The sequence below is a fragment of the Rhinopithecus roxellana genome, chromosome 13 (genome assembly GCF_007565055.1).
Source record: "Rhinopithecus roxellana isolate Shanxi Qingling chromosome 13, ASM756505v1, whole genome shotgun sequence".
Taxonomy (NCBI): domain Eukaryota; kingdom Metazoa; phylum Chordata; class Mammalia; order Primates; family Cercopithecidae; genus Rhinopithecus; species Rhinopithecus roxellana.
In genome coordinates, this window is record NC_044561.1 from 57,057,342 (window position 1) to 57,082,342 (window position 25,001).

General features: G+C 49.2%; 1 protein-coding gene and 1 pseudogene across 1 annotated transcript; both read left to right on the forward strand.

The window, feature by feature from the left end:
• Positions 1–7,781, forward strand: part of LOC104674728 — a 116,613-nt pseudogene extending 108,832 nt beyond the window's left edge.
• Positions 7,782–9,961: 2,180 nt separating this feature from the next.
• LOC104674729 (immunoglobulin lambda-like polypeptide 1) lies at positions 9,962–24,799 on the forward strand. Its single transcript, XM_030914745.1, has 4 exons — positions 9,962–10,082; positions 10,746–10,888; positions 17,433–17,511; positions 23,678–24,799. The coding sequence occupies exons 1-4, from the start codon at positions 9,992–9,994 to the stop codon at positions 23,992–23,994; spliced, it is 630 nt and encodes a 209-aa protein (XP_030770605.1). The 5' UTR covers positions 9,962–9,991; the 3' UTR covers positions 23,995–24,799.
• The last annotated feature ends 202 nt before the right edge of the window (positions 24,800–25,001 follow it).

Consider the following 25,001-nt stretch of genomic DNA (forward strand, 5'->3'; position numbering starts at 1 on the left):
TGGTGCTCTTGCATGTTCTTAGCCCCAAAAAGCAGCTCTCCTCATTCTAGGCTTTTGTTTTGTTTTGTTTTATTTTGTTTTGTTTTGTTTTGTTTTGTTTTGTAGAAATGGGGTCTTGCGATCTTGACCAGGTTGGTCTCAAAATCCTGGGCTCAGGTGATCCTCACACCTTGGCCTCACAGTGTGCTGGGATTACAAGCATGAGCCACTGTGCCATGCTAATTTCCTTACTACTATATTTTTGTAGAGCTAGGGTCTCGCTGTGTTGCCCAGGCTGGTCTCGAACTCCTGGCTGCAAGTCATCCTCCTGCCTCAGCCTTCCAGAATGCTGGGATTACATCGCCTTCTTACCTTTTCTGCCAGAAAAGTCTCCGTAGTGTGTGAGTGCTGAGCCATGCCGTCTTCTGGGTGCTGAATGGGCTTTGCCGCTCTGGTCCTGGGCTCCGTATGTGGACGTGATCTGTGTGAACAGCTACTACACTTGGTATCATGACTACAGACACCTGGAGTTGATTCAGCTGCAGCTGACCACCCAGTTTGAGAATTGGTGTAAGACTTATCACAAGCCCATTATTCAGAGTGAGTACAGAGCAACAGAATTGTAGGGTTTCACCAGGTAAGAGGTATTGAACTTTGTGATTGTGTGTTCTCTCTGGGCAGAGATGTCACTTGCAACCCCGGCCTGCCCTGTGCCCACTGGAGTGCTCCCCTTGCTTCACCTTTAGGCTCACCTCCCGCTACCCCATCCACATTCCCCTCTTGCCAGCAGCCAAGCCTCTGCCCCACTCACTTGGTCCTCAAAGGTGGCCTCCTTACTGGCCTTGTTTCCAGACAGCTGTCTATCACCCATGCCCAAGTGGTCTTTCTAACTCCTGACCTCAAGTGATTTGCCTGCTTTGGCCTACCCAAATCCTGGGATTATAGATGGGAGCCACCACGCCTGGCCTGTCCTCATTTTTTAATCCCTCTCATTTATTTGTCTTCCTCACCAAAGATATGTTGCTTTATCTTTTCGTTTTTTCCTTTTTTTTATGTGGATTCCTGAACCCCATCCAGCCGCTCGTTCCCTCCCCAGCCAGCTCACACTCGTTTGTCACAGCTCCTGGGACTCCCGTTGACACATAAAGAACAACCACCCACAGTAGACTGCACTGTTCTGTTTGCACCCTTAAATTTATCGTGCTTACAGAATGCCACTTCTGCAAACTAGTCAAGTAGGGGGAAGTGGCTCGTGGATATGCACCCTTGCTCATCCTCTTTGAAAAGGTAACTAGCTCTGATTTCTTTTTTCTTTGAGACAGAAGTTCATTGTTGTCACCCAGCCTGGAGTTCAGTGGCACAATCTTGACTCACTGCTACCTCCACCTCCGGGTTCAAGCGATTCTCCTGCCTCGGCCTCCCAAGTAACTTGGATTACAGGTATGCACCACCACCTTCTCCTAATCTTTGTTTTTTTAGTAGAGGTGAGGTTTCACCATGTTAGTCAGGGTGGTTTTGAACTTTTGACCTCAAGTGATCCACCTGCCTTGGCCTCCAAAAGTGCTGGAATTAGAGGCATGGGCCACCATGCCTGGTCCCAGTTCTGAATTCTTAAGAAAAACTCGAGAGGTTCTAGGTCAGCACTGATAGACCTGGGTGCTGCAGGTGCTGGGTGTGGTGGCTCACACCTGGAATGCTAGCACTTTGGGAGACCAAGATCAGAGGCTTTCTTGAGCCCAGGAGTTTGAGACCAGTCTGCACAACATAGACCCCATCTCTACAAAAAATTTAAGATTAGTTGCAGCCGAGCATGACGGCTGACACCTGTAATCCCAGCATTTTGGGAGGCCGAGGTGGGTGGATCACGAGGTCAGGAGTTCGAGTCCAACCTGACCAACATGGTGAAACCTCGTGTCTACTAAGAAAATACAAAAATTAGCTGGGTGTGGTGGTGTGCACCTGTAATTCCAGCTACTCAGGAGGCTGAAGCAGGAGAACCAGGGAGGCAGAGGTTATAGTAAGCCAACATCGTGCCACTGCACTCCAGCCTGGGTGACAGAGCGAGACTCCGTCTCAAAAAAATAAGAAAAATAAAAAATAAAATTAGTTGGTTATGGTTGTGCTTGCCTGTAGTCCCAGCTTCTTGGGATGCTGAGATGGGAGGATTGCTGGAGCCCAGCAGGTCAAGGTTGCCGTCTGCCATGATTGCACCACTGCGTTCCCACCGGGGGGACAGAGTGAGACCTTGTTTCAAAAAAGAACCCTTGCAATGATAGAAATGCCCCACATATGTACTGTGTGAAATGGTGGCCACTAGCTACATGTGGCTATTGAGGTCTTGATATATGACTAGAATAGCTGAATTTATTTAGTTTAATTAAAAATAATTTTTTTTTGAGACAGCCTCACTCTGTCGCCCAGGCTGGAGTGCAGTGGCATAATCACAGCTCACTGTTCAACCTCCTGGGCTCAAATGATCCTCCCTCCTCAGCCCCCCAAGTGGCTGGAACCACAGGCATGCGTCACCACACCTGGCTAATATTTAAACTTTTTGTAGAGACTGGGTGTCACTATGTTGCCCAGGCTGGTCTTAAACTCCTGGGCTCAAGTGATCCTCCTGCCTTGACCTCCCAAAGTGCTGGGATTCCAGACCTGAGCTGCCATGCTCAGCCTGGTTTAATTTCATTATACATACATACATACATACATACATACATACATACATACATACATTTATTTATTTAAGATAGGGTCTCGCTCTGTCACCCAGGCTGGAGTGCAGTGATGCAAACACAGCTCACTGAAGCTTCAACCTGCAGGGCTCAAGCAGTCCTTCCACCTCAGCCTCCCAAGTAGCTGGGACTCCAGCTGTGTGCCACCATGCTTGGCTAATTTTTGTAGTTTTTGTAGAGATGGGGTCTTGCTATATTTCCCAGGCTGGTCTTGAACTTCTAGGCTCAAGCAGTCCTCCCACTTCGGCCTCCCAAACTGCTGAGATGACAGACATGAGCCATCATGCCTGGTCCCAAGGCATATTTTTACTTCTAGTGTAGTTCAGCCTTAAGACTGTACCAGCAGATAGAGATGGAAAAGTAAGATGAACCGAATATCAAATTATATTTATAAATAAAGCGGTTACTAATTAATGACTTTCTTTCTTTCTTTCTTTTCTTTCTTTCTTTTCTTTCTTTCTTTCTTTCTTTCTTTCTTTCTTTCTTTCTTTCTTTCTTTCTTTCTTTCTTTCTTTCTTTCTTTCTTTCTTTCTTTCTTTCTTTCTTTCTTTCTCTTTCTTTCTTTCTTTCCTTTCTTTCTTTCTTTCTCTCTCTCTCTCTCTCTCTCTTCTTTCTTTCTTTCTTTCTTTCTTTCTTTCTTCTTTTCTTTCAATGGAGTCTTGCTGTTGCCTATGCTGGAGTGCAGTGGCATGATCTCTGCTCACTGCAACCTCCACCTCCCAGGTTCACACCATTCTCCTGCCTCAGTCTCCTGAGTAGTTGGGACTACAGGTGCCCACTACCATACCCTGCTCACTTTTTTGTATTTTTTGTAGAAATGGGGTTTCACCGTGTTATCCAGGATGGTCTCGATCTCCTGACCTTGTGATCTGCCTGGCCTCAACCTCCCAAAGTGCTGGGATTATAGGCGTGAGCCACCATGCCTGATTATGTGGTGTTTTTTTAAAACTCCTTTTTTATTCTGGGTTAGATCATTCCCTGGCTGTATTTACCCTAGCATCAGTGAGTCCTGCAGTCACTACAGCCCCCTGCGAGGTCAGATATTTTCATCACCATCAAATGGATCTTTATTTTTTATCTAACATTTACAATTCTGCCAGTTCTGACTCTTAAATTCTCTTTGCCTTGAATTCCAGGATCCATCTCTGATGTTCAGTGAAGACTACCAGAACAGTCTCCTAGAGCAGTAATATCTGGGTCTAGATCAAAAGCGCAGAAAATACGTGGTTGGAGAGTTCATCTGGAATTTTGCCGATTTCATGACTAACCAGTGTAAGTGGCAGTGTGGCTCATGGGATAATGTACCCGTTCTCATTTTTTCAGGTTGCCTTGCCCTTTCTGGATATTTTGGTTGTAAGAATATTGGAAACAAAATGAGTAAGCTGGTTTAATCCATGTAGGTCACGCTGAGGATTTCCTAGGTAAAGGAAGTTGTGCTTAGGAAGTAGGAAAGCAGTCAGGCCCCCGCTTCCCAAATACAGTCAAAAAGCAAACAGGACAGTATCCTACAGTGAGGTGGAAATGGCTAGCTTGCCTTTTTCTTGTCTATTTCATAGCCAAGGAGGAAGGAAAAACTGGACCTCATTATGGATTTACTTTTGGGATACACTGATTATTCCAGAGGAAGGTACAAAGCCTGAGAAGCTTAAGGTATTTCAGTATGTTTTATATTACTCACTTGCAAAAAGCAGGCTCATCAAACACAGGTGGTTTTCAATGTATCTTGAATATGGCAGCTTTTGAAAGTCTTTAGACGGGGCATGGTGACTCATCCCTGTAATCCCAGTGCTTTGGGAGGCCAAGGTGGGAGGATCCCTTGAAGCCAGGAATTTGAGACCAGCCTGTTAAGCAGAGCAAGACCCCATCTCTACAAAAAATAAGCACATTAGCTGGGTGTGGCGTTGTGTTCCTGTAGTTCCAGCTGCTTGGGAGGCTAAGGCAGGCAGATCACCTGAGCACAGGAGTCGGGGGCTGCAGTGAGCTGTGATTGCACCACTGCATCTGAACCTGGGTGACAGTGACACCTGTCTTAAAAAAAAAAAAAAAAAAAAAAGGTCTTCAAAGACCAGATGATCTGTGCTGTCACGTTGGGTGACTGAGGGGCTGCAAAGTTTGCAATGAATGTTTCTCATTTCTTCGTAGTTTATGGACTTACCATCCTTGGCAGTTTGGTGGGTTGGAGAAGGATATGCTGATGGCAGGAGTTACAATACATTACTTATAGGGGAAGACAGGCTTTTGAAAGTTAACGCTTAAAAGTGAGAATGGAAAAGGGATGAGTGAATGAACAAGATGAGGTGAGAGGGAAGAGGTAAAGGGAAAATGAGAACAAGAAGCTCTTCTCTGCATGGCACCTGGGATGAATGGTTTCTGGGGACATCCCTGATGGCAATTTTGTGTAGAGGCACAAAGATTTCTGTGGTAAGAAATGAGCTGTAGGCCCAGCGCAGTGGCTGACAGCTGTAATCCCAGCACTTTGGGAGGCCAAGGAGGGCAGATCACCTGAGGTCAGGAGTTCAAAACCAGCCTGGCCAACATGGAGAAACCTTGTCTCTATTGTGTCTTATATCTATTAAAAATATAAAAATTATCCGGGTGTGGTGGTAAATGCCTGTAATCTCAGCTACTCAGTAGGCTAAGGCATGAGAATCACTTGAACCCAGGAGGTGGAGGTTGCAGTGAGGGAAGATCATGCCATTGCACTCCAGCCTGGGCAAGAAGAGTGAAACTCCATTTCAAGGAAAAATAAAATAAAATAAAAAACTAGGGGGGCTGGGAGCAGGGTCTCATGCCTGTAATCCCAGCACTATGGGAGGCGGATGTGGACAGATCACGAGGTCAGGAGTTTGAGACCAGCCTAGCCAACATGGTGAAACCTGGTCTCTACTAAAAGTACAAAAATTGACTGGGCATGATGGCAGACTCTGGTAATCCCAGATACTTGGGAGGCTTGAACCCAGGAGGTGGAGGTTGCAGTGAGCCGAGATCGCATGACTGCACTCCAGCCTGGCTAACAGAGCGAGACTCCACATCAAAAAAAAAATAAAATGAAGAAGGAGGAGGAGGAAGAGGAAGAAAAAGAAGAAGAAATAGTTAGGTGTGGTGGCTCAGGCCTGTAATCCTAGCAATTTGGGAGGCAGAGGAGGAGCAGGAGGAGGAAAGGAGGAAAAGGAACAGCCAGGTCAGTCGTGGTGGCTGGTGCCTGTGAGGAGGAGGAGGAGGAGGAGGAAGAGGAGGAGAAGGAGGAGGAGGAAAAAGAAATGGAGGAGAGGAAGGAAAAAGAAATGGAGGAAGAAAAATAAAAGAAGGAGGAAAAAGAAACTGAGGAGGAGGAGGAAAAAGAAATGTAGGAGGGGGAGGAGGAGAAAGAAATGAAGGAGGGGGAGGAGGAGGATAAAGAAACAGAGGAGGAGGAGGAGTTGGAGGAGGAGGAGGTGGTGGGATTACAGGTGTGACCCACTGCACCTGGCTGGAAATCATATCTCATCATGAGATTTGGAGGGTACATACCTGAACCACATTAGCCTTCAAGGGAAATTCCAGGCACCAAGCTATTCTTGAGAAGTAAATTAGCAACTTGATAAGAAGAAGGTAGTAATTGGCTGGGTGCAGTGGCTCATACCTGTAATCCCAGCATTTTGGGAGGTCAAGACAGATAGATAAACTAAGGTCAGGAGTTCCAGATCAGTCTGGCTAACATGGTGAAATCCCATGTGTACTGAAGATACAAAAATTAGCTGGATGTGATAATGGATGCCTGTTATCCCAGCTGCTGAGGAGGCTGAGGCAGGAGGATTTCTTGAACCCAGGAGGTGGACGGTGCAGTGGGCTTAGATTGGGCCATTGCTCTCCAGCCTGGGAGACAGAGCGAGACTCTGTCTCAAAAAAAAAAGAAAAAGAAAAAAAGAAAAAAGAAGAAAAAGAAAAAGGTAATAATAGCTCAGAACAATAGCCACCCAAGTCGGTTAGAACCACAAGATATTTGACCCCCTAAAGAAAGTAAAGATAACATCTTGACAAATGTCCCTAAGTTGTTTTTCGGAGTCGCAGATCTCCACTGGATGAAAAATGGTGACAGCTTTCCCTTCCGCCTCAGATAACGGTGAACTGAGGACTGAACTCTCACTGGTGTTCTTTGTTCCATATTTCTTCCTGAGGGGCCTGGAGGGAATCACACTCACAGGCAAAAACTTAACACTCAGCCTCCCAAAGTACTGGGATTACAGGCATGAGCCACCGTGCCCGTTCCTGGCCTGCTTTTTAGTAAAATTTTACTCCTGCTCTGCAACTTGCCTCTATCTGGTTTCTACCTTATGACCCTCAGTCAAATTCTTTCTCCTGAGGAGGCAAGAATTGAGGTTGTTTCAGTTGTGTATAGATTCACCACCGGGAACTCAGATACCTTCCACCCGTAACAGGTCGAGGATGCTAGGTGAAAATGTTATGGAAGCTGCATGCTTTTTACAAATGTAGTGGTTCTCATGTCCAGCCACAGCCACTGCACCTGTGTGAAAGTCCCCTTAATAAACCTATGTCTTTTTAAATGTCTCCAGATCTCTTCCTCTACCCTTCCACACGGTGCCCTCCCTACTGGAGTAAAGTGGGGTCCCACAGGGCACCCTCTCCCTGTAATTTTTTTTTTTTTTTTTTTGAGATAGATTCTTGCTCTGTCACCCAGGTTGGACTGCAGTGGTGTGCAGCACTGCAACCTCGGCTTACTGCAACCTTCACCTCCTGGGTTCAAGTGATTCTTCAGCCTCAGCCTCCTGAGCAGCTGGGATTACAGGCGCCTGCTATCATGCCTGGCTCCTTTTTCTTTTTTTTTTTTTTTTTTTTGTATTTTCAGTAGAGAGGGGGTTTCGTCGTGTTGGCCAGGCTGGTCTCTAGTTACTGGCCTCAAGTGATCCCCCCACCTCAGCTGTCCCAAAGTGCTGGGATTACAGGCATGAGCCACTGCACTTCGCCTTTCTCCCTGTATCTTCATGTATCTTCAAAGCCAAGAAGGAGCTTCTGTCCCCTTGCTTAGGGTCGGGGTCCCAGAGGTCCAGTGTCAAGGCTACGGCCGCCTCCCAAGGACGTCCATCACTGCAAGAGATGCATGCAGCAGTCATGGAAGAGGCTCACGTGGGGCCTACTCCAATTCCTACTGGTGAAAGCAAGTGGAGATGCCCCTTGAAGAAACGGGAATGACACCAATCTCCGGGGTTCTGTCCTGGCCTGGGGCCCTGGATCGTCCAGCCTCTGCTGGGATGGCAGCAGACGACGCCCTTGTTGGCTGGAGCTGAGGGTGGGGGTCCCGTTTCCCCATAGGCCTAGCCCTGGATTCCAGCCACAGGTCCCACTGGGCAGCGCCTGGCGCCGCCCCGCCCCTCCAGGCCTGGCACTCGTCCTCAACAAACATGGCGCCGACGGCCTCACGCGCCTCACGGGGCTGTGTATGACCTGGCTGGTGGCTGTGTCCTGGGCGGCTCTCGGGCCGCTGTTGTGTGGCTGCGCGCAGGCGCTGCGGGGCGGGATGCTGTACCCCAGGGAGAGTGCTGGTGGGAGCGCAAGGAACTGGACGGCCTCTGAAGCTTCCAAGCCGACTTCTCTGACAACCGACGCCTGGGCTTCCAGGAACAGAGGTACCTGCGACCGTTGCGAGAGGCGCCCGGAAGCCCGGCGTTGGAAATGGCGTAAGCCCCTCCGCCCTGCAGCCTCCTTCACCTGAGTGCCCCGGAGCTGGGGGCCCGGAGGAGGTTAAAGGTCAACGGGCTTGGGGGCGCGGGGTCGGAGGACGAGGGAACCGGGGGGACTAGGGGGACCCGGGAGAGCCAGGGCAGAGGAGGCGGGAGGAGGAGGAAGCGCTCCTGTCCAGCCGCGTCCGGAGGCGAAGGCTGAGCCTGGGCAGTGTCCTTTCTAATGTTTATTTTTAATTTTTGAAATGTTTTTGAGACTGGGTTTGACCCTGCCGCCCAGGTTGGAGTGGAGTGGCACAATCCTAACTTCTGAGCTCAAGCGATTCTCTCGCCCCAGCCTTGCACGTTAGCTGGGACCACCATGGCTGATTACAAACAAACAAACAAAAACAAAGAAAATAAACTTGGTCGGGCTTGGTGGCTTACGTCTGTAATCCCAGCACCTTGGGAGGCCAAGGCGGGCAGATCACCTGAGGCCAGTTCAAGACCAGCCCTGCCAACGTAGTGAAACACGGTCTCTACTAAAAATACAAAAATTAGCCGAGCGTGGAGATGAGCACCTGTAATCCCAGCTACTTGGGAGGCAGAGGCAGGAGAATTGCTTGAACCAGGGAATCAGAGGTTACAGTGAGCCGAGATCAAGCCACTGCACTCCAGCCTGTGTGACAGACTGAGACTCCGTCTCAAAACAAAAACCAACTTTTTCATTTTGTTTTGTTTTTTAAGATACAGGGTCTCACTACGTTATCCAGGCTGATCTCGAACTCCTGATGTCAAGCCATCCTCCCATGTTGACTTCCCAAAGCACTGATTCTAGGCATGAGCCACCAGACACTCTTCAGGCCTGAGGGGCAGGCACCGCACAGAGCTGGGCCCGGGGATCGCGAGGAGGGGACAGTTTAGACATTCTGATGTCGGCTCTGCTGAGGGGGGAAGGTACCTTGGGTTTTCAGGATTCAGATAGAGGACAGACTGTGACATCAGGCCAAAGACGCCACCCCTGTTGCCCTCTTGACTTGGATGTAGTCAGCAAAGAAGTGGGATCCGGTGAGGTCTGGGCCGCGTTTGCCTGGTTTACATCTTCTTTTTCTTTTTCTTTTTTTTTTGAGACTGAGTCTCGCTGTGTCACCCAGGCTGGAGTGCAATGGCATGATCTTGGCTCACTGCAGCCTCCACCTTCTGGGTTCAAGCGATTCTTCTGCCTCAGCCTCCCGAGTAGCTGGGACTACAGGTGCTGCCACCACCCCCAGCTAATTTTTGTATTTTTAGTAGAGATGAGGTTTCACCATATTGGCCAGGCTGGTCTCGAACTCCTGACCCCAGTGGCCCAGGTGCACAAACTGCCCTGGCAGTTGACCTGTCATCAGCAAGTTTTCTATGTCTTTTCCGCCTGGAGTCCCCGCCATGTGTCAGGGCTTGTGCTAGGCCTGGGGGCACAACTGTGCAGCACACTGGTCCCAGATCCCTTTGTGGGCCTAGGAGCTGAGCCCAGCCCTTCTTTTCACAGTCGGGCCCCACCTTGGACATACAGGTTCCCTCTATCTTCAACGACATCAGCCAGGAATGGCGGCTGCGGCATTTTGTCAGCTGGGTGTGGTATGAATGGGAGGTGACCCTGCTGGTGCGATGGATCCAGGACCTGCGCACAAGAGTGGTGCTGAGGATTGGCAGTGCACACTTCTATGCCATTGTGGTCAGTGTGGCCTGGAGCAGGCAGGGCAGGTGGGTGGACACAGCTGCTGAACAGCATGGGACCCTCAGATTCCACCCACATCCTGTCTCCTGGGTTGGGACGGTGGGGGGCCTTACCCTGCCCTGGGGGCTGTGCCCTGTGTAGGGGGATAGGTGGCCTGATCTACCCCACTGGGATGTCGTTCTTCCCGTCTGGCTGGCAGGCCACTGAGTCCCATGTTGCGGGTTATGTGAGGGCGTGCCTGATAGCAGAGCCCCTCCTCATGCCCCGACCTGCCACCTCCCCCATATCTCCTATGTCTGCAGTGGATGAATGGTGTCCACACGCTAGAGCATGAAAGGGGCTACCTCCCCTTTGAGGCTGACATAAGCAGCCTGTTCCAAATGGGGCCCCTGTACTCCCGCCTCTGCATCACTGTCGCCATCAACAGCATGCTCACCAACCCACCCTGCCACCAGGGACCATCCGTGCATGACCGACACGTCCAAGTGGGTACCATCCTGCCTCCACTGCACGCACCCACCTTCCCGCCCCACCCCGTGGTCTTCCTGCCAGGGATAGGGTGGCCTTCGCAGAGAGGACGCCCTGATCTGGGGAGGCAAGTGAGCTGAGGGCAAAAGACCCACGGCAAGGGCCCAGTGAACCACAGTCCTCCTGCCCTAGGTATCCCAAGGGTTACTTTGTCCAGAACACAGACTTTGACTTCTTCAACTACGCGGGACTGCAGTGGTCTATGTTTCTGTACACGACACCAACTACCTGCATCAATCACATCAACATCACCACCGGTGTGGAGCAACACAGTGGTGAGGACTTCTGGTAGGATCCTCCCTCAGCGGGGCCTAGGGTGGCCCTGTTTGTTCCCTATTTGGAAAGCTCTCCCAGGAAAAAAGTTCTCCCGGCATCTCTAAACCTTCACAGGTTCCCATCCACCTACGAAGCTGAAATCCAGGCTGTCTGAGCGGGCATGGGCTTCTGAGATCACTCATGTGGTTGATCTCACTTCGAGAAGAGGGGTTTAGCCTAACGTCACATAGCTCAGGCTGGCAGACCTGTCCCTTCCCCACAGTGCTGCTCTCACTCTATCTCCCCTTGCTCCACATCATGCTCAAGGAACAGGCAGCTTTGGAGGGCCGGGTGCAGTGGCTCACACGTCATCCCAGCTCTTTGTAAGGAGGACTTGGTAGGAGGATCACTTCAGGCCAAGAGTTCAAGACCAGCCTGGGCAACATAGTGAGACCATCACCACAAAAAATTTAAAAATTCACCAGGCATGGTGATGTGTGCTGGTAGTCTCAGCTACAGAGGCAGGAGAATCAGTGGAGCATGGGAGGTGAAGGGTGCAGTGAGCTGTGATGTCACTGCACTCTGCTCTGGGCAACAGAGGAAGACCCTGTCTTTTTTATTTGTATTTCTTTTTGAGCTGGAGTCTCACTCTGTAGGAGCCCACACTGGAGGGCACTGGTGCACTCTTGGGTTCACTGCAACCTCCGCCTCCCAAGTTCAAGTGAATCTCCTCCCTCAGCCTCCCAAGTGGCAGGGATTACAGGCACCTTCCACCGTGTCCAGCTAATTTTTGTGGGGTTTTTTTAGTAGAGATGGGGTTTCACCATGTAGGCCTGTTTGGTCTTGAACTCTTGACCTCAGATGACTCACCTTCCTTGGCCTCCCAAAGTGCAAGGATTACAGGTGTGAGCTACCATACCTGACTGGCATACCGTGTTTTTAAGGGGAAAAAAAATTATTTATTTATTTTTAGTATATCTTTTCGTTTTGTGAGATGAAGCCTTAGACTGTCACCCAGGCTGGATGGCAGTGGTGCAATGATTGACAGCTGTTTTGGGGCCGCAGTTGTAAGTTTCAAAGAATTTAGGCTGGATGTGGTGGCTAATGCCTGTCATCCCAGCACTTTGGGAGGCCACAGTGGGCAGATCGCTTGAGCTCAAAAGTTCGAGACCAGCCTGGGCAACACAGTGAGATCCTGTTTCAAAAAGAATAAATAATTTAAATAAATAAAAAATGTAAATGAGAATGACACAGCAAAGGTGATGCAGCATAGAGCAATTTGTTGTAAAGGGAGAAGTATTTTGCAAGTGAAGTGCAGAATAGCCTGGGCACAGTGGCTGACACCTGTAATCCCAGCACTTTGGGAGGCTGAGGTGGGTGGATGACCTGATGCCAGGAGGTCTAGATCAGCCTGGCCAATGTGGTGAAGTCCCATCTCAAACTCTGTCTCCAAAAAAAAAAAAAAAGACAGTGAGTGGTGGCACACACCTGTAATCCCAGCTACTTGGGAGACTGAGGCAGGAGATTCGTTTGAACCCGGGAGGCAGAGGTTGCAGCGAGCCAAGATCACCCCACTGCACTGCAGCCTGGGGGCAGAGGGAGACTCCCTCTCAAAAAAAAAAAAAAAAAAAAATTAGCTGGGCATGGTGGCAGGTGCCTGTAACCCCAGCTACTGGGAAGACTGAGGCAGGAGAATAGCTTGAACTCGGTGTTCAGAGCTTGCAGTGAGCCGAGATGGAGTCACTACACTCCAGCAATCCTGAGGAGACTTAAGAACTAAACATAGTATGGTCTTCTGGATGAGATCTTGGGACAGGAAAAGGACATTATGGGAAATAGTAAAGAAATCTGAATCAAGATGAACCTTAGTTAGTAATAATGTACCAGTATTCATTTACTGGGGCCGGGGATGGTGGCTTACATCCTAGCACTTTGGGAGGCTAAGGTGGGAAGATCTTGAGGTCAGGAGTGTGAGAATAGCCTGGGCAACATAGCAAAACCACATCTCTCTAAATTTTTTTTCTTTTAATTACTCAGCATGGTGGTATGCACTTACAGTCCCAGCTGCTAGGGAGACTGAGTAGGGAGAATTGCTTGAGCCCAGGGGTTTGAGGCTGCAGTGAGGTGTGACTGTGCCACTGTGATCCAGCCTGTTCAACAGGGCAAGACCCCTTATCTCCAAAAATTTTTTCATTACAAAAAAAATTTTTTTTTGAAATGGGGTTTCACTCTTGTTGCTCAGGCTGGAGTGCAATGGCGAGATCTTGGCTCACTGCAACCTCTGCCTCCTAGGTTCAAGCAATTCTTCCATCTCAGCCTCCCAAGTAGCTGGGATTACAGGCATGCGCCACCACACGCGGCTGATTTTTGTATTTTTAGTAGAGACGGGGTTTCACCATGTTGACCAGGCTGGTCTTGACTCCTGGCTTTAAGCAGTTCACCCGCCTTAGCCTCCCAAAGTGCTGGGACTACAGTCGTGAGTCACTGCGGCCGGACTATTTTTTAAATGCTTTTTAGAACCAACGTCTTGTTATGCTGCTCAGGCTAGATTCTAACTCCTGTGCTCAAGCAATTCTCCTGCCTCAACCTCCTGAGCAGCTGAGACTACAGCTTGTGGCACCACAAGCCAAAATGTTTGTTTCTTTTTTTGAAAAAGAGAGGGTTTAGGACTTCCTGGAGCACAGACTTCAAATAGCAGTTGAGTCCACAATTGTGCTCCCTTCCCTCTGGATCTTTCTTCCTGAGTGCCTGTGAAAAACAAGCTTTGGCACTGCCTGTGCGGCTCCAGGCCACCGGTGATTGTCGTTTCCTCACGGCCAGTCCCGTGGACTCTGGGCTTGCTTAGCCAACCCCACAAATGCAGAAGCCAAGCTTTTACCAATCTATCTATCTATCTAGATGTATGTCTGTATATGGCTTTTTTGTTTGTTTGTTTGTTAGAGACGGAGTCTAGCTTTGTCACCCAGGCTGGAGTGCAGTGGCATGATCTCGGCTCACTGCAACCTCTGCCTTCCAGGTTCAAGCAATTCTCCTGACTCAGCTTCCCAATTTGTTGGAACTACAGGCATGCACCACCAAACCTGGTGAATTTTTGTATTTTTATTAGAGACAGAGTTTCATCATGTTGGCCAGACTGGTCTCAAACTCCTGACCTCAGGTGATCTGCCTGCCTCAGCCTCCCAAAGTGCTGGGATTACAGGCGTGAGCCACTGTGCCCAGCTAGAAGCCATCCGTTTCTATATCTATGCAGATGTGTGGCACTATATGTTTGTGTATATCTGAATCTGTGTATCTTTCCTACTGGTTCTACTTCTCTGGTTTGAACCCTAACACAACTAATTTTTGTTTTTCTTTTTGAGCTGGTGTCTTGCTCTGTCACCCATGCTGGAGTGCAGCGGTTTGATCTCTGTTCATTGCAACCTCTGCCTCCTGGGCACAACTAGTATTTTATAATCTGTTAGGAATTCAAATGTTTTGCAAAAGATCAAACTACATATTTAAATACATTTCAAATGCAAATTTTAAATGTCATGCTATGAAGCATTAAGTAAAAATCTACATTATTAGGCCAGGGACGGTGGTTTAGGCCTCTAATCCCAGCACTTGGGGAAGCCACGGCGGACAGATTGCTTGAGCTCAGGAATTTGACACCCCCGTGGGCAACGTAGCAAGACCCTGTCTCCACAAAATTAGAAAAATGAGCTGGGCATGGTGGTGCATGCCTGTGGTCCCAGCTGTTTAGGAGGCCGAGGTGGGAGGATCACTTGAGCCCAGGAATTTGATGCTGCAGGGAAGCATGACTGAGCCATTGCACTCCATCCTGGGTGACAAAGTCAGACCCTGTCCCACCCCCCAAAAAATGTTAACATCGTTATATAATTGTACTCTAAATTATTAGGAAAATGAAAGAAAATTAAGTATTATTGAAAAATAGGCAAGGTGCAGTGGCTCATGCCTATAATCCCAGCACCCTGGGAGGGCAAAGCAGGTGGATCACTTGAGGTCAGGAGTTCAATTCCAGCCTGGCCAACATGATGGAATCCCATTTCTACTAAAATTGCAAAAGTTTGCCCTGTGTGGTGGCACCTGCCTATAATCCCAGCGACTTAGAAGGCTGAGGCAGGAGAATCACTTGAACCCGGGAGGCGAACACTGCAGTGAGCTGAGATGGAGCCACCGCACTCCAGCCAGGGTGAACGAGCGAGACTCTGTCTCAAAAATAAATTAATAAATAAATAGCTAAACAGTTGCTTCAAATGGACATAAAGATGTAAATAACAGACACTGGTAACTCCACATGTGGGGAGGAAAGGAGGGGAAAGGGTTGAAAAACTAGTCATTGGGTACTATGGTCAGTGTTTGGGTGATGGGTTCAATAGAAGCCTAAGCCTTAGCATTTTTGCAGTGTACTAATAGAACACACCTGCACATGTGCTCCATGAATCTAAAGTTTAATACAATAAAAATAATGAACTTAGTGCAATAGACAATTATAGAAGTTTAATCATAAAACACTTAAAATAGCACTGATTTTTTTTTTTTTTTTTTTTAGGCAGTCTCATTCTGTCACCCAGGCTGGAGTGCAGTGGTGAGATCTCAGTTCACTGCAACCTCCATCTCCTGAACTCAAGCAATTCTTGTGCCTCAGCCTTCCCAGTTACTGGGATTACAGGCGCACACCCTCTGCCTCCTGGGTTCAAGTGATTCTCTTGCCTTAGCCTCCCGAGTAGCTGGGATTAGAGGCACCGGCCACCATGCCCGACTAATTTTTGTATGTTTAGTGGAGACGAGGTTTCATGATGTTGGCCAGGCTGGTCTTGAACTCCTGACTTCAGGTGATTCACCAGCCTCGGCCTTCCAAAGTGCTGGGATTATAAGCATTAGTCACCGTGCCTTGCCAAATATTTTTCTTTAAGTCCTTCATCTTTAAATAATCCCATTTCATTTTGATAACTTTGAGGTTATCTGACAGAATTCTTGGGGGAAAGGTTAGGACTGTAATGTTTTTATCGACAGCAAGCAGTGTGTTTTGCTCCAAAAAAATCATTCTGCTTTCTTTTGATCTTTCGGTTTCATTATGTATGAATGGGAATTTTTTTTTTTTTTTTTTTTTTGAGACAGGGTCTCACTCTGTTGCCCAGGCTGGAGTACAGTGGCGTGATCGTGGCTCACTGCAACCTCCACCTCCTGGGTTCAAGTGATCCTCATGGCTGAGCTTCCTGAGTAGCTGGGATTACAGGTGCACACCAAAACACTAAGCAAATTTTTGTATTTTTAGTAGAGATGGGGTTTCAGCATGTTTGCTGGGCTGGTCTCAAACTCGTGACTGCAAGTGATCTGCCTGTCTTGGCCTCCCAAAGTGTTGGGATTACAGGTGTGAGCCATTGCACCTGACCTAGATGGAGATTTTAATCCATTCCCCAAATCAGTTTCAATTCTGTCATGCTCATTATCTGCTTCTTCAAAAAGTCTTTGAACCAGAGTTAAGAATATTATTATTGCATCAGTAGCTGGGTGCAGTTGCTCACGTATGTAATCCCAGCACTTTGCAAGGCCGAGGTGGGTGGATCACCTGTCAGGAGTTCGAAACCAGCCTGTCCAACATGGTGACAAACCCGTCTCTACTAAAAATACAAAAATTATCTGGGCATGTTGGCAGATGCCTGTCATCCAAGCCACTCAGAAGTTGAGACAGGAGAATTGCTTAAACCTGGGAGACAGGTTGCAGTGAGCCAAGACTATGCCACTGCACTCCTGCCTGGATGACAGAGGGAGACTCCACTCCATCTTATGTGAACAAGAGGGTTGGGGGAATTGCGGAGAAAAAAGGACAAATCTCAGAGAAACGGAGACATGACAAGAGAAGAGAGTGGTGTTTGAGTCTCTGGCTGCTCATAATTCTTAAGGCTAATGAGTTCTCTTTTTTTTGTTTTTCTTTTTGTTTTTTTGTTTTGTTTTTTTTTTTGTTTTGTTTTGTTTTTGAGGCGGAGTCTCGCTCTGTCGCCCGGACTGGAGTGCAGTGGCCAGATCTCAGCTCACTGCAAGCTCCGCCTCCCGGGTTTACGCCATTCTCCTGCCTCAGCCTCCTGAGTAGCTGGGACTACAGGCGCCCGCCACCTCGCCCGGCAAGTTTTTTGTATTTTTTAGTAGAGACGGGGTTTCACCGTGTTAGCCAGGATGGTCTCGATCTCCTGACCTCGTGATCCGCCCGTCTCGGCCTCCCAAAGTGCTGGGATTACAGGCTTGAGCCACCGCGCCCGGCCATGGGCTAATGAGTTCTGAGAGATAGTCAGAACTATCTTGTTTATGAATTCCATGAGACAGTACATAAATCTGTCTTTAGGCTTAAGTTAGTTTGAGTGGGGTTTCTGTCACTTGGATCAAGAGTCCTGACTACTGCAGTTGAGTGGAGATAAAAGGTATAGCCTCAATAAGTGAGCTAGCTCTGGCTTTAAAAGTTTTCCAGTTTGAATTACACTCCATTCCCTCTGGTGCCCCTAGAAAGAGCCTTCTCTAACACAGGCCTGCAACTGGCAGACATGCTTTAGTTTTGTTTCTTTGCAGGAATTTTGCTGCCTTGATTTGGGACAGATGATCAGAGGTGGGCACTATTATCCTCTCTTTCATGCAGGATTTATCACATGTAAGTATTTGTCTTATGTTTCAATGCTCCATTTTGGTTAGAATTTAATGATCATATCTCTCATCAAGATTACCCACATGATCACTCCAAGGCTGTTGTAACCCTAATTGACAAGTATTCCATATGTCAAGATGTCAACTGCAACCCAAAATAAGATGTAAGCACCAAATGGGACTGAGAGAGAAATGCTAGAAATATTCACCCTTCCTGCCTTTCTTGATAATAACCATACATCCTGTGAGGGAAATAGTGTTATCAGTGATAGAAAGGTAAGGTTCTGAAATTTGAAGAGATTGGAGGCCAGGTGTGGTGGTTCATGCCTGTAATCTCAGCATTTTGGGAGGCCAAGATGGGTGGAATGCTTGTACCCAGGAGTTCCAGATGGGCTGGGCAACATTGTGGGACCCCATCTCTGAAAATAAAAATAAGAAAAATTAACTAGGTGTAGTGGCTCATGCCTGTAATCCCAGCTACTCAGGAGGCTGAGATGGGAGGATCGCTTTAGGAGGTCAGGGCTGCATTGAGCTGTGATCATGCCACTGCACTCCAGTCTGGGTGACAGAGTGAGGCCCTGTCTCAAAAAAAAAAAAAAAAAAAAGATTGGAGGGAAGAGTTTTTGAAGATACTGTGGTGTAGGGAAAGGGCGTGCCGTGTATATGCAGATGGTCCTCAGCTTTACAAACTTAACTCTGGAACAGGCTACCTTTCATACATTTTATATACTGTATACTGACAGACCCAACACACTTTTCAAAGGCCACATTTGAACCTTTTTTTAAAAGTTTTTTTTTAAGATGGAGTCCTGCTCTGTCACCCAGGCTAGACTGCAGTGGCACAATCTTGGCTCACTGAAACCTCCACCTCCTGGGTTCAAGCGATTCTCCTGCTTCAGCCTCCCGAGTAACTGGGACTACAGGTGCATGCCACCATGCTCAGCTTTTTTTTTGTATTTTTAGTAGAGGTGGGGTTTCACTGTGTTAGCCAGGATGGTCTTGATCTCCTGGCCTGGTGATCCCCTGCCTCGGCCTCCCACAGTGCTGAGATTACAGGCGTGAGCCTCTGCACCTGGCTGGACTACTTTGAATAGGTCTTAATAGGTTTTAATTATTAATTTTTTTTTTTTTTTTTTTTTTTTTTTTTTGAGACGGAGTCTCGCTCTGTCGCCCAGGCTGGAGTGCAGTGGCCAGATCTCAGCTCACTGCAAGCTCCGCCTCCCAGGTTTATGCCATTCTCCTGCCTCAGCCTCCCGAGTAGTTGGGACTACAGGCGCCCGCCACCTCGCCCGGCTAGTTTTTTGTATTTTTTAGTAGAGACGGGGTTTCACCGTGTTAGCCAGGATGGTCTCGATCTCCTGACCTCGTGATCCGCCCGTCTCGGCCTCCCAAAGTGCTGGGATTACAGGCTTGAGCCACCGCGCCCGGCCTAATTATTTTTAAATTGATTTCAAAAATCTTCTTTTTTTTTTTTTTTTTTTTTTTTTTTTGAGACAGAGTCTCGCTCTGTCACCCATGCTGGAGTGCTGTGGCCGGATCTCAGCTCACTGCAAGCTCCGCCTCCCGGGTTCACGCCATTCTCCTGTCTCAGCCTCCCGGGTAGCTGGGACTACAGGTGCCGCCACGTCGCCCGGCTAGTTTTTTGTAGTTTTTAGTAGAGATGGGGTTTCACCGTGTTAGCCAGGATGGTCTCGATCTCCTGACCTCGTGATCCGCCCGTCTCGGCCTCCCAAAGTGCTGGGATTACAGGCTTGAGCCACCGCGCCCGGCCTAAAAATCTTCTACAACATGGATGAAACTTAAAGACATTACACTTAGTGAAATAGGCCAGACACAAATGGACAAATGTCATTTGAATCCACTTTTATGAGGTACCTAGAATTGGCAAATTCACATAGACAAAAAGTAGATTTGAGATTATCAGGGCGAGGGGAAAGGAAGAATGGGGGACTTAGATTTTCTGTTTGGGAAGATGAGAGTTCTGGAGATGGATGGTAGTGGAGGTTGCCCAACAGTGTGAATGTACTTAGTGCCACGGAGGTGTATGTTTAAAAATAGTTAAAGTGGAAATATTGATGCTATGTATGTTTGACCACAATTATAAAAATGAAGCCAAGTGTGGTGGCTCACACCTGTAATCCCATCACTTTGAGAGGCTGAGGAGGGTGGATCACCTGAGGTTGGAATTTCAAAACCAGCCTGGCCAACAAACCCCATGTCTACCAAAAATACAAAAAATTAGCCGGGCGTGGTGGTGCATACCTGTAATTCCAGCTACTTGGGAGGCTCAGAAAAACAGAAACAAAAACAAAAAGAAAAAATAACCAGGCATAGTGGCACGTGCCTGTAGTCCCAGCAACTTGGAGGCTGAAGCAGGAGAATCACTTGAACCTGGGAGGCAGAGGTTGCAGTGAGCTAAGATACTGCCACTGCACTCCAGCCTGGGTGACTCAGGGAGACTTCATCTCAAAAAACAAAGTTTTTCTTGAAAATAAAAAAGGCCGGGCACAGTGGCTTAGCCCCGTAATCCAAGCACTTTGGGAGATGGACGTGGGTGCATCACGAGGTCAGGAGTTTGAAACCATAATGTTCAACATGGTGAAATTCTGTCTCTACTAAAAATACAAAAATTACCTTGATGTGGTGTTGTGCGCCTGTAGTCCCAGCTAGTTGGAGGCTGAGGCAGGACTATCATTTGAACCTGGGAGGCAGACATTGCAGGCAGCTGAGGTCGCATCACTACTCTCCAACATGGTGACAGAGCAAGACTCCACCTCAAAAAAAAAAAAAAAAAGAGAAAGGAAAAGAAAAGAAAAAGTCTCACTGGGCATGGTAGCTCATGCCTATAATCCCAACACTTTGGGAGGCCCAGGAACTCAAGACCAGCCTGGGCAACATGGTGAGACTCCATTTCTACAAAAAAAAATTAAAAGAAAAATAGCTGGGCATGGTAGTACATGCCTGTGGTCCCAGCTACTCAGGAGGCTGAGGTGTGAGGATCACTTGAGCCCAGAAGATCAAGGCTACAGTGAACTGTGATGGCGTCACTTCACTCCAGTTTGGGTGTCAGAGTGAGACCCTGTCTCAACAAATAAATAAGCAAATAAAGAAAGAAAGATCTTATGTTCACATCACAAAACCAATCACCAATTACTACACCAGCTTCTAAGGTAGAAACACTCCGGTCTGAACCCCTGGCAGGGAGCTTGCACCCAGTAAGCCCCAGCTCAACACCACATCCTTGTACCAAAGAGAGTTTGAGATTAAAATCCAGAAAAGCAAAGTTCACTCTTCTTATGGTTTTGGAGTCTCAGAAGGTGGTTTTATTGTTTCTTAATTATACTGAGCCTTCTTTCAGCTTTAAAGGGAATGTCACTGGGTACAGTGGCTCACGCCTGTAATCCCAGCACTTTGGGAGGCCAAGGCAGGCAGATCACCTGAGGTCAGGAGTTCGAGACCAGCCTGGCCAACCTGGTGAAACCCCATCTCTACAGAAAATATAAAATTAGCCATCTGTGGTGGCACATGTCTGTAATCCCAGCTAATCTGGAGGCTGAGACAGAATTACCTAGAACCTGGGAGGCAGAGTTGTACTGAGCCAAGATCACGCCTCCCTGGGTGACGGAGCAAGATTCTGTCTCAAAGCAAAAAGAAAAAAAAGAAAAAAAGGAATGTCTAGATGCAGTAGCTAAGTACGCAGAAGCCTTTTCAGTGTGGGAGGCGAGGTGACTGAGTCCAGGGACTCCAGGTTTCTGGCTGAGGGGCTGAGACCGCCCCTGGTCATTGTGATGAGTTGAAGGTGGAAAATTAGCTGGGCTGGGGGAAGGTGGTCATCTCCTCTGGATGTGATTAGTTTGAGAGTCCTGTTGGGTAGCTCACTGGGCATGGTCAGTAGGCAGTTGAGGAGCTGAGAGGGTTTGGAGCTGGGATTGACTCCAGCCTCACCATGTGTGCAATAGTGGGGCGTCACAGAGTGTGAAGATGACAAAGAAAGAGGACTGAGTGGGGGTCTGGGGAAGTCAGCAGCCGGGCATAGGCCATGGAGAAACAGATTCCAGGGGAAGAAGAAAGGGGAGTCAGACCCCAAGGGGAAAAGAGTCACTGGAAAGAGGGGCCAGCCCCATGTCACATGCAGCAGAGACACCAGGTACAGCAGAAGGACTTTGGACATGACCATGAGGAGTGTCTTGTTGGCCATGACCAGGAGAGATGGGGGTGAGAGCATGGGGGACCATGCCATGTCCCCAGCACACAAAACAGTGCCTGGTAGACAGGATGGATTTATGGATGGGCGAACAGGTAGATGGATGGATGAATGGAGAGATGATAGATGGATGCAGAGACAGATGAGTAGATGGACAGATACATAGATGGACGGATGGACAGATGGAATGAATGATCAGAAAAGGCTTCATGAAGAAAGTGAGACTGAGCTGCATCTCCTTGGATAGATATAAAAGCAGAGGAATCTCCTCTTGAGTCGTGAGTGATCCAATGTCCTGGTTCAGGGAGCAAGTCAGCCTGGCAGCCTGCTTTGACTGGGGACACTTGTGGTGGATATCAGAGGGCCATTAAAATGGGGCCAAGTGAGGTTGGGCAGGTCTGAGCCAGCTCAGCACTCCTCAGCCACACCGCAGAGCTGCCTGAGGGGATGTGTCACTCAGGGAGTTGCTGGGACCCACTGGGCCAGCATTGCCATCAGCACCAACAGCTTCAGAGATGGGGACAGAGGCTGGGGTGATTCCAAGGCTGTGGGCGGCACCTGCTGCAGAGAAGGGACAAGCACAGAGACACTGCTGGGATACTGGCCACCCCCATGCCCTGTGCTTAGGTCACAGCCTAAACACAGCAGCCCTGTGCCCCTCACACCCAGCAGGTTCTGCTCCAGCATGGCTCCTGGACTGGCCCCAGGTGCTGGCCCCGGGGGTTTCAATCCAAGCATAATTCACGGAAACGTGTTTGACAGTGGGACCCAGCTCACCATTTTAGGTAGGTGGCTCTCATAACTTTCCCCATCTTGTCCCACCCTCTCCTGTCTCTGGAAAAGTCTGCTTTCTTTCTCTGGGGCTTCTTCCCCTCTGTCCTCCAAGTCTTAAGCATGGAGCCCTCCCTTTCTCCATGGGGTCTGGAGGAAGCGGGCTAGTCTCAGGGTATCCTGCAGGAAGGACCCCCACAGGGGTAGCAGCCACCTTCAGGTTCCAAGAGCAGGACACAGCCTTTGCCCAGGGCCTGTGTTGGGACTGGGCAGGGTAAGGGCTCCTCCCCTCTCCAGGGCAGATGTCTCAGTGAAGGATAGAGGCTAGTTCTGATGAGGGGCCCTGCAGTGGCCTTAGAGACAGTCCCTGGGATCCCAGGATCTAGGCTGAGGGCTGGATGCTCATCCAGTGTGGGAGGGCCACACGGAGGCCTGGGGACACAGGGGTCACCCCAAGGGAAGGCCAATGGAAGGCACAGAGAGGACTCTGGGTCTAGGCTGCAGCTCTGTGGCTTGTGCTGGGTTGGGAGGACCTGGGGACACCAAGGGACAGATGAGTCTGGGTGAAGTCCGAGAGCCCAGCTCTCCCAGGACAGTCACAAGAAAGGAGAGGGTCTCTTGGGGCAGAGATGTGTCTGTCCCTGGAGTCCCGTCACCTCTGGGGTCCGGTATCTCTCTGTTCACGGGTCGACCTCCCACCTTCATTTGAGGAAGGGCACCTTAGACTCAGGAGGTGACTAGCGGGAAATAAATGGGGGTTCAGAGAACTCCAGGGCCACCAGGTGAAGTCCAGGTGCATTAGAGGCTGCTGGGGTGGGCATGGGGGCTGTGGTGACCTGAAGTCTGGGCAAGCAGCCCCAAGAACCCAGCCGATGTGAAGGGTCCTGTGGTCTGGCTAGTGGGACGGGGTCGACAGCAGAGCCCCAGGGTTTGTCTGCGTGGAGCCCATGCTTTACCAGGAGAGGTGAGTGGGCCAGGCTCACTTGGGAAAGGGACTTGGGAAGGCCCCTAAGAAGGTGCAGGACTGTTTGCTCTTCAGAGGGCTCCAATTGAAAGGAGGGAATTAAGAGCGAGGGGGAGGCCCTGGGTGGAGCAGACGGACACACCATGAACCCTCCCAGAGACTTTAGACAGAGAGAGGCGCTCCACAACACCCTACACTCCCCGTCATCTCTCACGCCCTCCTCTGTCCACACAGGTCAGCCCAAGGCCACCCCCTCGGTCTCTCTGTTCCCGCCATCCTCTGAGGAGCTCCAAGGCAACAAGGCCACACTGGTGTGTCTCATGAGTGACTTCTATCCACGAATCTTGATGGTGACCTGGAAGTCAGATGGTACCCCCATCACCCAGGGCATGGAGATGGCCACGCCCTCGAAACAGAGCAACAAGTACGTGGCCAGCAGCTATCTGAGCCTGACGCACGAGCAGTGGAGGTCCCGCAACATTTTCAGCTGCCAGGTCGTACATGAAGGGAGCACCGTGGAGAAGACAGTGGTCCCTGGAGGGTGTTCATAGGTTCCCAACCCTCACCCCACCCACAGGGGCCGGGAGCTGCAGGATACCAGGGGAGGGGTCTCTGCATCCCAAGCCATCCTGCCCTTCTCTCTTTACCCAGAAGACCCTCAACAAACATCCTTTGTCAACCAGAAATCCTGCTCCCTCTCTTCATTTCCTATCTCTCATATAATTTGATGCTTCTCCTGGGTTCTCAGTGTGGCATTGGGGGAATCCTGGCACCAGTGGGAAAGTAGCCTGGATGAGAGGATCACAGTCTCCCAGGCATGTTCCCTGGGGAAATAGGCCAGGATAGGAAGAGTCGGCTCACTGAACACCAGTCCATCCATTCTCTCCCACCTCTCCTTCCTCCTTGGAGCTCATCCCTCCAACTCGCTGCCTACATTTTGGAGGGAGCTATTTCTGGCTGAGCCTCCAGATACACCCTCTGTCCCTGTCCTGATCTGGACCTTCTCCCCACCCACGGCCTCTCTTTCCTCAGCCGGGAAATCCTACTCTGGGCCTGGAGTCCCTCTGCTTCTGGCTCTGGCCCCTGGAATGCCCTTCTTCCTCTCTGCCCAACTCCCCACTCCCAAGGACTGAACTGTCTAGGACACTCCCACACCATCAAATTCATCAGCTCTTAAATTTTGGGACCACCTTGACTTTACACCTGACAGCAGGTTCAGAAGTGTGAGGAAAAAAGGAGGAAGCCAGGAAGGAAACACACATGAAAGGCCTGAAGAGGATCAGGACACTTGCAAAAGATAGGCTCTGAGCTTCCCAGGAACCAGTGCAATGTTAGTAGGTGCTCCATCATTTCTTTTTTTTTTTAGATAGAGTCTCACTGTGTCACCCAGGCTGCAGTGCAATGGCATGATCTTAGTTCACCATAACCTCTGCCTCCCAGGTTCAACCAATTCTCCTGCCTCAGCCTGCTGAGTAGCTGGGATTACAGGTACTTGCCACAATGCCTGGCTAAATTTTGTATTTTTATTAGATACAGGGTTTCACCAGTTGTTCAGGCT

Coding starts and splice junctions, on each gene's coding strand:
- LOC104674729 (XM_030914745.1), top strand. CDS start 9,992: ATGGGAGGTGACCCTGCTGGTGCGATGGATCCAGGACCTGCGCACAAG. Junction 10,889..17,432: donor CGGTGTGGAGCAACACAGTG/GTGAGGACTTCT, acceptor GTTTCTTTGCAG/GAATTTTGCTGCCTTGATTT. Junction 17,512..23,677: donor TCATGCAGGATTTATCACAT/GTAAGTATTTGT, acceptor CTGTCCACACAG/GTCAGCCCAAGGCCACCCCC.